Below are 13,657 nucleotides of genomic sequence, written 5' to 3' on the forward strand. Positions count from 1 at the left end.
GGTGAGTGTGGCAGCACAAGGGATGTGTGCACGAAAGTAATTGACAGTGCCCAGCCATTGCATCATTTCTCTGCCGGTCTTGGGACGTGGCCAGTCAGCAATATTGGTCAATTTACGTGGATCCAAGCTTTTCCCTTTTTCAGAAATGCAGAAACCCAACAGATGAACACTTCTTTTGCCAAAGTGACATTTCTGAGGATTGAGGATCATGTTATGTTGAGTGAGTCTATCAATGACTGCACTGACAGCTTGATAATGCTTCTCCATGGAATCACCTGGAGTGCCAATCACAATATCATCCACGTATACATGAACATTGGATAGATCACTGAGGATGAGGTTCATGATGCGCATGAAATGGCTAGAGACATGTTTTAATCCAAATGGTGGACAATTGGCACTTCAGGCCACGATGGATAAATCATGATATTTACGGTTCAATCGGCGCTATAACTACATTCCAAATATGGAAATATATATTTTTGGTTATTGCGCATCGATTGGTACCATTTTCGTTTTCCAATTCCGACTATTTGTTGTAGATATCTGCGCTTGAAAATAGGCGGTATGCAATTTTTTTGGGCACGCTCTATATCAATGACTTCTTTACAGATTTTAATAAGACTTTGAACATTTGTGTAACTATATGGTCCAACAATAGGTGTTATAGCTTTGCTAAAATATCTGTATTTGATGAAGAGAAATATGTTAAAAACAGCAATAAGAAAATAGAAATGTCGGAGATTTTGGCGGAGATTTTGCACAAATACTTTAATCAGTTAGAGCTTATGGTATGCAAATTTTTACTAAAAACCATCGAATAGAAACAATTTTATGTGACCCTTAAATTTATAGCATGTCTGCACTTTTTTTATGATTGCGGAGCGAATATTTGCTTTCACACTCCGATATTTTGGGAAATGACTTATCCAATAGTACGCTATATTGGGTAAAAGTTTGAATGGAATCTGAAAAATTGAATTTTGGAGCTCATCTGGCACTGTAAGCATCTGATTTCCTCAGCTTGCCCTCATTTACTTTTGTGAAGGATTAGCAATCGCCAACTCCTTTGTATGTTTCTTGAATTCTAACATTACTGATGTATGGCAGTTATATGAAACATCGATATGGCCGCCAAAATTTTTGCAACCGATTTAGGGTTCTTAGCGTATATGCTATAACAAGGATTTCTTGCAAAGTGGCATCATCCACTGTCCGAGTATGCATACCAAATGGAAGCTTATTTCTAAGCATCTTTTGATGAATGTAATATAGATACTAAGTTTTTTAACTAAATAACATCATTGATATTATGTAAGAATCACATTGCTTCCTCGATTCTTAAAATATCGTTATTTCTTCATTATGGTTCAAACATTAGTCGTAAAAAAACTAATTGTAATTGTTAAGATAATAGAAAACAAGAGGTAAAAACAAAAATAAAGAAACAGTTTGTGAACGTTTCGAGTCTGATCTTTATTTCAGTTTAAGTTAAAGTAAAAATTATTCTAATTGAAGGCAGATATTTATATCTTATTGAGTGAATGGCTTGATATCTTGTATTGTAAACGTTCTTCTACTCTTTCAGGTGCTTTATCAAGTGTCATCTCTATTTATGATTATGAAAACTTTTCATTTGTTCTTTTGTATGTCTGTCATATATTATCTTTTATTCTGGGAATTCCTCACTGATTTGAAATAACGTTATTTTACGCGTTATTTCAATTATGTGAAAGATTAGCAATATTCCTGACATTGGATTGGATTTGGTTATTTTAGTTGATACGTCTTCTTATCAAAGAACTCTCATGAATACAATACATATTCTAAAAGAACTTGTTTAATTGGAATTGATTGTATGATCTTATTTAAATAAACTTGAATTTATTTTATTTTAATTATGATCTTGTATTAAGACTTATATTTATCAACGCTAACTACAATCAGTTACTGTTCTACAACAGTAATAACCTATATACTGTTATATAATATCGTGATATTATTCTTGAATATCATTTAAAAATATTAATGCTTATCGTTTTTATAATGTTTTGTTGATTACAAATCTATTCTTAGTTAAATTTTAAATGTTCTAATAAAATGTGTTATTCTCATTATAATTTGAATTAAAAAAAAACTGTAAATTATTTTTTATTGGATTTGGTACATTTCTTTGCTACTTTTTTTGTTTTTCGATGTGTGTTTATAGTTCATAGTGTTATGTTCTGGTAAAGGTAATAACAAAGATAAACCAAAAGAATACTTTTTGAGACTGAACTTTATTTAAGACAATCTTAATTGTTAAAAAGAAATCATTACAAAGTCTACTATTTATATTCTTCTATCAGTTGGCGGGTAAATGAGTAGTTATGAGCGTAGATCCAATCATTGACACATTTGATTGAAGAATAATCACTGAATCGATTATGAAAAATTTTAATTCGTTGTTTTTATAGATCTTATTATTCTTTAACTGATCTGGGAGAGTTGTCCCGTCTTCATTGAGAGGAAAGATATACTTATATGAAATGCCTCCAGTCAGATCAAAGTTGACTAGGTACCTGATCCATTATTATTCATTTACAGAAATGATGAATAGTAAAGATCATGACTTATTTAGTGTTCATGTTTACTTTATAGAATGAATCTAATAGTGATAGTTTTATATAAAAAAGAAGAAGAGTATATTTTATTTAATAAAGATTTAAATTATTATCTTTTATCAATTTTAATATACTTCTTTTAGTTGTGATTATTCAATGTCCGTTATGATCAGACTCTGTTCTACAACACATAGTAGGTGCAGTGAAAAAATCACAACAGTGAGTACTTTTTAGGCAAAGAAAAATTATAATTAAGCAAGAGCACATGATAATAGCGCTTTTGCTTTGCAAATTAAAGTTAGCATATAGTTATGCTGCTATTTAAGGTTGTCTTTCTGTAAGTGAGTTAATTTGAGTTAAGTTTGCTTATAAAGCTTAATTTAAGGTTGTGATTGCCTTGTAAGTTGTTGTTTTATATAGGGTTTAAGCAGATGTTTGATAAGTAGTGACCACCAGATCTTATGTGTAAGATCAATACGATGTTTCTTGATAAAAGTTAAAGTAGAGTAAAAAGTTTAGGTAAACAGGGACTTGTTAAAGTTTGTTATTTACTGCGTAAAAACATATGATTTATTTAAACTGACCAACAATTTCTTCACAAAAAGATGGGATATATACATATGTATGATATTTTTTTTTCTTTTTTGCTTTTCTTATTTTTTTTGACCATTTTTATATTTTCAACATTTTTTATCTTTTTAACATTTTTTATAATCTTTTATCTTTTAATTTTTTCTATTGCTATTTTTTGTTGGTTTGTGTTTTGAGTTGAGTGTTTTAGAGAAGTTTTTCTTGAAATTTTTAAAGTAAGGTACTGTAGTGACCACCAGATCTTTTAATTAAGATCAAATAAAGGTAAAGATAAAAAAAAATAAAGGGATCAGGAACTTTTTATGAGAAGGTTGCCTGTTTATTGAATAAAATATATAAAATAAAATGTGAGTAGAACTGTACTGTCCTTTTTCTTCATCTAAATAGTTGGGATATTTATATTGTTAATTTTTTTTTCTTTTTGACTTTTTTCATTTTCTTGACTTTTTCACTTTTTTGACCTTTAACATTTTCTTGACTTTTTTCATTTTTTGACTTCTTTGTTACACCATTTTTTTGACTTCTTTATCACAACATCAACCCTCAAAAAGAAGTTCTTGTGACCTACAAAAACATTTCAGCTCTAAAATAAATAAAAGGGAAAACTTAATCCGTTATCGCAAAAGTATAAAATGGTCATTGGGTGGATTGAACTCGTGACATCAAGATTCAAATGAGCCATATTTCCAATTAAGCTATTTTGTAATTTCTGGAAAAAAGTGGTTTATAAACATCCAATGGACTTCCATAAATATTTTGAAGACCGTTAAACATGTTTAAAAATATTATATGGTGCTTACTATTTTTGAAAATTACCGATGTACCAAATGATATAAAACTAACTGGGAACAAAGGTGCTTCACATAAGAAACGCCCCATTATTCTAGACTAAATCGGGAAATATTCGGAACTTCAAAAATTAAACAGCGCCATTCGATTCTGCTTGCCTTATAACCTTAGTTTCTATTTTTGGATTGTTATTCTAGCTCCGCTATAGCTGTAGATATTATGATTTATCCATCGTGGCCTGAAGTGCCAATCACCCACTAACAGTTGATTCATGTAATCCAGGCTCCTTGGAAATATCATACATTGATGTGGATCCGGTTAATGCCTGTTTGTAATCGTTTATTTTCTCCTCTGACAGCCGTTTAGGCATGCGATTGACGATAGGGTAAAAAAGAGGAATAATTTAAATAAGGGAATATAAAATTTAAAATAAAGGAATTGTAAGCGCTTTTATATACTGGCATCATTCTAATCATGTCAAGAATGTGAAAAATTATGATAGCAACCGGTTGGGTCGTATTAAAATTCGTCATTTAAAACATATGTGAACAAGTAAAAAATGTCGGATGTTCATAATACTACCTTTAGCGATCTCAAATTCCACCAATAACCATTGCCCATATCCGATAATCGACGAATAAATGCACTTTCTATTGAGGTACAAACAGTCAAGGTTTGAGATAGTTTGGTGCAGTACCCATGGACAACCAGCTGTAAAACCTGAATTTTGCAATTCCTTGCAGCAGTTTTGTGACCTACTGTACATACAGTAGCGGACAAAACTGGTGCACAAAAATGAAAATAAGTATTGCATCTCCGCCATATGTCTGCGACTTTTGTGGCATATACCATCTGAAAGGCAGTCTAAAATATACATTATGATATGTAAACGGGAACTGTGTCGGACATCCCTCAGGCATAACGTCATTTTTAGTGATTTTTTGAATATTTCAATTTTCGCCAAAAATATAGTACTTGTCTAGCCTTCCTTCAATTTTCCTCATATCTCTCCCGTTTGCTTTCAGATTTCACAGTATATTAGTGAGCTTTAGTAGCTCTTGAAAAATGCATAAACTCATGCTTATTTTGTATTTCCCATTGAATTCCCCCTTTTGTTTTTACCCTATTCACTATAACAAAGTACCTGCCTTATATGCTTAAGAAAATAAGCAACTGTAAAAGCGAAGCTCTGAGATTTCGAATACACTTAGTTCGTACGGCAGCGGATCTTTTTAGGGTAGCAAGAATCTCCAAATGGACAATCAACAGGATAAGAAAGCAAGAAAAGAACATCAAGGCTTGTGACCGTGGTAGTCGACCGGTCGTAGTCAGCAAAATAACTAATGCAATCATCCGCCTAAAGTTTCGACAAGGACCTTTACGCACAGCTTCTGATGCTCAGCTCTTTTTGAGGTCCTTAGGATACAGTATTAGCAAACTGTCAGTCAAAAGGCACTGTAGGAAGCTAGATTTTGAGTCTGGAACTAAGGAATCGAAGATTTTCATTAGCTGTATAAGCCAGAAAAAGCGATGAAAGTGATATCACGACAAACCATCGCATACTATAGAGGGCTGGAAGTCCATCATATTTAGCAATGAAAAAAACATGAACGTTATGAGTGCAGATAGTATACACTAATATTGAAAGCAAGTCGAGCAATCTTAGCGATCTTTTTATGGTGAGCAAACAATGAAGCATGCTGGTTGCTCTGTTACATTTTAAGGCTGTATTAGATATTGAGGACCAGGATATTTGTGTCAAGTATACTATGCTGTAATAAAGTCATAGATATACACATGTATTTCGCTCACTACATACCACAAAAGCCTAGGGTATAGTGGTCTAAAATATCGTAATCTCTCGTTTCAGCATGACAATGACACAAAGCACAAGGCAAGACATGCCACAAAATCAATATTTCATAACAGGGCTTCTGTGTTAAGGCATTAGTCGCAACTAATCCCGGCCTAATTTTTCTTAAGCATACTCGGTGGCAATTGAAGGCAAAGCTATGACGATACGATACTAGACCAAAAAGGATAGATGATCTTTGGAAAATAATAGTAAAAGAGCTGGGCTCTTTTATTGAAAATGATATACACGCATACTACTAGCATATGCCAAGAAGAATATTCGATGATATCAAGAGGTGAGATGATTATACAAAGTCTTAGATTTTAGCCACTTTTGCGGTTTTTAGAAAATATAGATTTTTATAAATGAAAAGCATGCTATTCGCTCAGTTTTAACAATGTCATGCTAGGAATACACGTAAATTACAATGGCTAGTATATCTTCCTTCTAATATAGTTTCATAGCTATTGCAATCACCATGAGCAAGTAATGGTAGTTAAAAGCTGAAAAAAAGTTTTGTGCACCAGTTTTGTCCACTACCGTATATGCAAAATTTCAAGGCGACGCACCAATTTGGTAGAACATAACAATCAAAAACGCTGATAACGTCATAAGGTTTTTAGAGTTTTTTCACCCACTGTATGTAAGTTTTGTCGATAGTGACCACCAGATCTTGTTAATAGTAGATCAAACTTGTTAGAATAGGTTAAACACTTGAGGTTTAGGAATAGGTTTACAATGAAGATTATTGACTTCAAGGGACTTCAGTATTTTAAAATAGAACACAGACCAAAGGGTTTCAATTGAACGCTTGATGGATTTATTGTTTTATAAAATAAAGAAAATATAAAAAGAATATAAAAATCAAAAGTAAAGTGAAGTGAAAATAGGGATAAGATATAAGGGTATTTATATGTTTTTGGTTTTTATAATTTTATGTTGTTTTTGGTTTTCAAGCAAAAGAGTTGATACTCCGTTTTCAAATAGGTTGTTACGCAAAAGTTCATTTTCTAACTGGCGTGGTACTAAAAAAATTTGACTGTATATCTTTCATCATCATTTGTGCTACTGTGAAATCTTTATATTTCAGGGTTTAGATAGGATTGAGGTAAGTTGTTAATATAATATATCGTGTTTTGAAGAAGGTGTTGAATATAATTTATATCCAAAGAAGTAAAATTGAATAGATGTATGTTTGAGTGTAAGTGACCACCAGATCTTATTAAGTTGATCAGACTTGAATTGAATAAAAAGAATAAAGGTAAAGTAAAGATAAAATAAAAGGGATTTACGATGAAATATAGAGTTTCAAGGGATTATTGGTTCTTCCTATTTATACAAATAAAATAAAGAGATATTTGGATTCAAAGGATATTTATTGTGATAAAGTAAGGTAATGTAAAATAATAGGTAAGATAATAGGACAAGATAATAATAATAATTGAAATATTTATAAAAAGATACTGATATTTATATGTTTTTTGATTTTCATACTTTTATGCTGTTTTTGGTTTTTCTTTTGTTTTCTTCTTTTTTTTGTTGTTGTTATTTTAAAGGTTGGCTTGTAGTAAGTGAGTTAAATTGGGTAAAGTTTGCTTGTAAAGCTTGATTTAAGGTTGTGATTGCCTTGTAAGTTGTTGTTTTGTATGGAATTTAAGCAGATGCTTGATAAGTAGTGACCACCAGATCTTATGTGTAAGATCAATACGATGTTTCTTGATAAAAGTTAAAGTAGAGTAAAAAGTTTAGATAAACAGGGACTTTCTTGTTAAAGTTTGTTAATTATTGAGTAGAAATATATGATTTATTTAAACTAACTGACAATTTCTTCACAAAAAGATGGGATATATATATGTATAATATTTTTTTTCTTTTTAGCTTTTCTTATTTTTTTGACCTTTTTTATATTTTCAACATTTTTTATCTTTTTAACTTTTTTCATTTTTTTAATTTTTTTTTATCTTTTTGACTTGACTCGGCTAATCTCTGTGCATCTTCATTGCCATTTTCGTTACATTGTCCTTGAATTCCTTTGCTATTAGCATAGCATCGTTTGCTATTGAGATAGCATCTCTCCTATAACCATAGGGGCTTCCTTTGTGATGATTGGATTGTGTAAGGTTTTTGTATTATAAATAGGTTTGTACTGAATAAGTCTTGATATAAGATCAAAGGTTTTGATTCCAAAAAGAGTAATAAATTGAATATAAGTTAGCTTGTAATAAGTGACCGCCAGATCTTGTTAAGTAGATCAAACTGTTTTGAGTAAAGTAAAATAAAAAGATAATATAATAGGGATTACAATGAAGTGTATATGCTTCAAGGGACTTCTTGTTCTTGATGTTAAGTAAAATAAAAGAAAAATAAAAGAAATTTACTTTGAATGATATTTATTTGAAATAATCAAAAAGTAATATGAAGTAAGTAGAAACAAGGTTATGTAGAAACAAAAGTAAGTAAAAAGTATAAGAAATATTGAAGTTATTTATATGTTTTTGGTTTTTCTGATTATATGCTGTTTTTGATGATTTTATGGATATTCTATATTTTTTTGTATTTTTCTGGATTTATCTGTATTCATACGTATTTGTTTGTATGTTCCTGGATTTAAACTAATTGGAGAGAGAAAAGTCGAATGCTGCCAAAGTTTGCTGCATTGTGTTACACCTTTTTCGTGTGTTACACTACTGTTATTTTGTAGTATGGTTGGTTTAGTTCGAGTGTTTTAGAGAAGTTTTTCTTGAAATTTTTAAAGTAAGGTACTGTAGTGACCACCAGATCTTTTAATTAAGATCAAATAAAGGTAAAGATAAAAAAAAATAAAGGGATCAGGAACTTTTTATGAGAAGGTTGCCTGTTTATTGAATAAAATATATAAAATAAAATGTGAGTAGAACTGTACTGTCCTTTTTCTTCATCTAAATAGTTGGGATATTTATATTGTTAATTTTTTTTTTTTTTTTTTTTTTTGACTTTTTTCATTTTTTTGATTTCTTTCATTTTCTTGACTTTTTTCATTTTTTGACTTCTTTGTCACACTACAATAGTCCAAAAGGAGAATAAAACATACGACACACGTTGTGCTACAATATGACAATAAAAAAGTGTAAAGAAACATTACGGAACCGTTTAAAGCGTCACCAACAGGATTTGAACCTGTGCGGGCAGAGCCCATATGATTTCTAGTCATACTCCTTAACCACTCGGACATAGTGACACCACTTTCTTGATATGTGCTATGTTGGTCAGGACCGCCTCTTTTTTTCAAATGAACACTGCACCCAAACCCTATATTCTAAATTATTATACATCGGGTATTTTAACAGTGAAACATCGTGTAAAATAATACGAAATTGAATTTTCAGAATAGAGATGTAATTTTTGTACCAAAAAAAAGCTAGAAAAAAGTATATACTATATCTGTAAAGATATATATACAGTGGGTCAAAAAACTGCACCAACGCAACTCAGTTTTTCGGAAATACCAGTATAGCTCTGTCAGTTTAAAAGTAAACATTACGAAACTTGGAACAAAAAGAGTTAATACAGTTACTATTTATTGATAAAAGTTTCAAAATCAGATGCGGAGTATTGATCTAAGGAACACTCAGCAAAAAGAGGAGGTCGGTTGGTGCAGTTTTTTGACTTTTCTAATATTTAGTGGATCCACCCTTTTCTGCTAAGACAGCTTGTATTCTGTCGGGCATACTGTCTATATATTTGATGCATTGTTTCTTAGTAAACGAATTCCATTCATTTTCGACTCTTTGCCACAGGTCATGGATGCTAGTCGCCCTATTATCATACATGCTTAGCTTTAACTTCAAATGATGCCATATATGTTCAATAGGATTAAGATCTGGACTTTGTGATGGCCAATCGTCAATGTAAATCATGCCACTATCCTTCATCCATTGTGTTGTGGACTTTGATCGATGTTTGGGATCATTATCGTGCTGAAATACCGACGTTTCCCAGTTCAGACCATAGCATTCCATAGTGTCTTTTAGACTTGTACCAAGGATTTCTTGGTATACCTCTGAATTCATGGTGCCATTATAGATCTGACATGCGTATCCAGGTCCTTCGCTGGTTATACAACCCCATAACATGAGACCACCGCCTCCATGCTTCACAGTAACGTCGATATGGTGAGGCTGTAAACGATCACATTTTCTTTTCCAGTAATACTTGCAACCATCAGAGCCCCAAATGTTGATTTTCGTCTCATCAGAAAAGATAACACGTCGCCAATCATGTACTGTCCAATATTGATGCTTTTTAGCCCATGTTAATCGAGCCTTCTTGTGCTTTTCAGTCAATAATGGCTTCTTCTTTTTGATCTCAGCATAAATTTCAACTGAATGTAAGACATTAATTGCCGATTGATACGACATAGGGCGCCCCAGCTCCTCCAACTTCATTTGCACATCCTTGGCAGTCTTCAAACAACTTGTGAGCACTTATCTCTTGATGTATCGGCGTGTTGACTCTGTTACAATGCTCGGTCTACCTCCTCTTTTACGTATTCTATCGTGTATCCACTTATTTGCATACCTATTGACGGTATTTCTATGCACTCCAACTCGTTTCCCAATGACTGCAGGATCAACACCGTTCTCTAATAATGCTTTGATACTGTTTTGAATATCGGATGGAAGCTTTTTGGGCATTTCTAATGATGGATGGATACTGACGATGTAGGATGAGTTTGGGTAAAGTAGGAAAGAAAAAAAAAAGAAAATAATTGCAAAAAAATTTATTTTAAGATCCCCAGTGTGACTAGGAATAAAAACAATTAGATTAAATCCGTCGGAATTGTCTCAGTCCGGACATACGATACCAAATACCTTTTCATTTTAAAAGTCAAAAAACTGCACCAACCGACCTCCTCTTTTTGCTGAGTGTTCCTTAGATCAATACTCCGCATCTGATTTTGAAACTTTTATCAATAAATAGTAACTGTATTAACTCTTTTTGTTCCAAGTTTCGTAATGTTTACTTTTAAACTGACAGAGCTATACTGGTATTTCCGAAAAACTGAGTTGCGTTGGTGCAGTTTTTTGACCCACTGTATGTTTACACTCTGCATACTGAATAAAATGAAATTGTATTTCTTGTAAAAATTTTTTTGTCTCTTTTGTACTACATGAATCCATGGCAACTTTTAAATTGGGAAAATGAAAAATTTTCAAAACCAGTGTATGATTTTTTAATTTCAACAAAGGCCAATAAAGTATATCTATTGGATTGTAAGCTCGGACATATAACTATTTGAGTTGCGACGTTCTCTTATCAAGCATACTGAATTTGCTATACTGCAAAAAAAGAAAAAAGAAAAGTATGCTTAGTTTATGTACCCAAAAAAAAAAGATAAAAAAAATTGTTTGTTTACACTGAAAAGATAAAGAACAACATTTCTTAAGTTGCGAAAGGGAACATAGGCTCAATGATTTTATCCAACGAAGAGTAAAATTAATTGATTACAATTGGAACAACAGAATATATCATAGGAAGTAATAAATGCAAATGTTAAATAAGAGATAAAATAAAAATGAACAAGGAAAAAAGAAAAAAAAAAGAAATACAATTTTCCTTTTTTTGACCACAAGGAAAATAGCTTCTACCACAGATGATAAGGCAATGTTTAAACGACTAAAGCTAAGCAGAAAATAAGGAGGAATGGGTTTGGTAGTCATTTTTATTTTTAACTGCAAAAAGAAACAATAATTATTAACATCAAACGAATTTACATGTTTTGAGATTCCTTATAGCAGAGACTATAAAAAAGAGCTATTGTTAAAGAAATAAAATAGTGCATCTTAAGAGATTTAGAAAAAAAAAAAAAAATAATGTTGAAATTAGAGAATTGCAATGTCGGAATTACTTGCATGTGAAAAAAAGCAATGTTGGAATTACTTGCATGTTAAAAAAAAAGAATGTTAAAAATGACATTTCAAACGAATACCTACTTTTACAAATTGCCTTAAGTTGAACAAAGCCTACATACAGGATCCTTGTTTTATTCATAGAGTATACAAAGATTTACTTTGGGTTTTAGAAAGCGGTTTTAGAAATTGCACTGAAATTGGAAATGTTTTTTTTCAACCAAGAAAAAAAAATCTAACTGAGATGTCAATTAGAAATGTGTTAATTCATTTACCTTTGTTTGCTAATTTCAATTTCTTATTCAATGTATCTATGCTAATTTATGTGCTTTTTGTCCCAACTTTAAGAATATCATCACTTTGTCTTTTTTCTTTTTCTTTTTCTTTTTCTTTTTCTTCTTCTTTTTTTTTTTTTTTTTCTTCTTTATTTTTTTTTTTGCAAAGAAGTGCCGTTAAATAAGCCCATCCATATAGTACTGAATATGACGGGAAAAGATTCAAATCTTTTAACATAAAAGTTGAATTGATTTTACTCCATGAAAAATGGATTATTATTTAGTCGCCATTGGATGATGTCCTAATATAGCAACATCAATTGAAATTTGTTAAAAATTCTTATTCTTTGATTTTGGAGTTGTATATAAGGAGTTCATAAAGCGACATATCAATGCATAAAAACTGTTATTGTATTCATACAAAAAAATAAGTACTCATGAATAAATTTAATATCATTGATTTACAGTAAAACCATATCTCTATAAATAAATATGAGACTTCTGCAATAATTACCTTTGATCTGTTGTTCATATCGGTATTTTAAGAATCACATCGGGACCTGTTTTTAAGAACGGTACATCAATGTAATCCTATTTGATAAATATTGTTAAATCAATAAACAACTCACATCATCATTGATTGATTCGTCAAGAAGACAACATGTCATATTTATCCATTATCTTTCCTGAATCTTCCCATTCTCTTTGTATCATTATTTTAACCGATGAATAGAAATAGCGGTAAAAATTTACATATTCAAAAAGTATAAATAACATCAATTGTTGTTGTAAATCAAACAGTATATAATTAGTAACGCAAGTTCTTTATTGTATTTATAATGTATTCTTCAAGCCCATACAAATTCCATTGTTACTGCGCCCAATGCTCTGGAGGAGAAGCAGGCAAGTACCAATTTGTTACGCAATAGACTCTTGCTCGCCATAGAAAGAAAGAAGCTGTTAAAGGTTTGTTACTTACATTAAGATAGTTTTTTTGCTAACGCATCATATAAACAGGTGAATCAGAAATAATTCCAGAAGTTAACACCAATAATGAAGTGATTCCATCAAGTGAAAATGATTCTGAGAATAATGGTGATGAAGACTTTTCTAATTGGCAAGTCATTGAAAATGATGAAGATGATGCCTCTAGTTGTATGGATGTTGTCGAATTCAATGTGCCCAAAGGTAAAAACCTTCTAGAATTGTTTTAATAAAATATAAAATACTTACTTTGTCAAACGTTTAGTTAAACTTGAAGGATTCCAAAGTGATGTTGTTGCTTTCATAGCAATTTTCTTGACGTATTTCCAGCTGTTTTTCATTTCTGAATATGCTGCGGAAATAGTTATGAAATTTGCTAATGATCTTGTTGTCCTCTTACATTATGAACCAATCTTCCCTACCAAGTTGGACACTCTTCGAAATGCTGTTGGAATTGACTATACCTACAAAGGTATGTTTCGCCTTGTTGTCTGTCCTGAATGCCATACCCTGTACCAGCCTGAAGAAGTACACTGTGATTCGAAGTGCTCCTTTTCTGAATTTCGCATCACATGTAATGCCCCACTCTTCAAGCCTGCTACGATTGGTGCAAGCAAAATGTACGCCAACAAGGTCTCTGCATTCAATTCCATCAAGTATGCCTTGACTGTG

General features: G+C 31.5%; 4 protein-coding genes and 1 non-coding gene across 5 annotated transcripts; 1 reads left to right on the forward strand and 4 right to left on the reverse strand.

The window, feature by feature from the left end:
- Nucleotides 1–116: 116 nt before the first annotated feature.
- On the reverse strand, nt 117–354 carry RO3G_17353 (uncharacterized protein; the record flags this gene model as incomplete). Its single annotated transcript, XM_067671937.1, has 1 exon — nt 117–354. A coding segment is annotated over one exon (238 nt), but the record flags the coding sequence as incomplete, so codon positions are not given.
- A 4,199-nt stretch (nt 355–4,553) lies between these two features.
- Nucleotides 4,554–4,903, reverse strand: RO3G_17354 (uncharacterized protein; the record flags this gene model as incomplete). Its single annotated transcript, XM_067671938.1, has 2 exons — nt 4,554–4,694; nt 4,859–4,903. The coding sequence occupies 2 exons, from the start codon at nt 4,901–4,903 to the stop codon at nt 4,554–4,556; spliced, it is 186 nt and encodes a 61-aa protein (XP_067528039.1).
- A 4,070-nt stretch (nt 4,904–8,973) lies between these two features.
- RO3G_19237 lies at nt 8,974–9,055 on the reverse strand. Its single transcript has one exon. It is a non-coding gene; the product is annotated as a tRNA-Ser (tRNA).
- A 433-nt stretch (nt 9,056–9,488) lies between these two features.
- Nucleotides 9,489–10,511, reverse strand: RO3G_17355 (uncharacterized protein; the record flags this gene model as incomplete). Its single annotated transcript, XM_067671939.1, has 2 exons — nt 9,489–10,198; nt 10,364–10,511. 2 exons carry the CDS (start codon nt 10,509–10,511, stop codon nt 9,489–9,491), a joined length of 858 nt encoding a protein of 285 aa, XP_067528040.1.
- A 2,419-nt stretch (nt 10,512–12,930) lies between these two features.
- On the forward strand, nt 12,931–13,513 carry RO3G_17356 (uncharacterized protein; the record flags this gene model as incomplete). The annotated part of the gene is made up of 3 exons (XM_067671940.1): nt 12,931–12,967; nt 13,019–13,189; nt 13,251–13,513. Coding segments are annotated over 3 exons (471 nt in total), but the record flags the coding sequence as incomplete, so codon positions are not given.
- Between the last annotated feature and the right edge of the window lie 144 nt (nt 13,514–13,657).

Source organism: Rhizopus delemar, genomic scaffold, assembly GCF_000149305.1.
Source record: "Rhizopus delemar RA 99-880 supercont3.43 genomic scaffold, whole genome shotgun sequence".
Taxonomy (NCBI): Eukaryota; Fungi; Mucoromycota; class Mucoromycetes; order Mucorales; family Rhizopodaceae; genus Rhizopus; species Rhizopus delemar.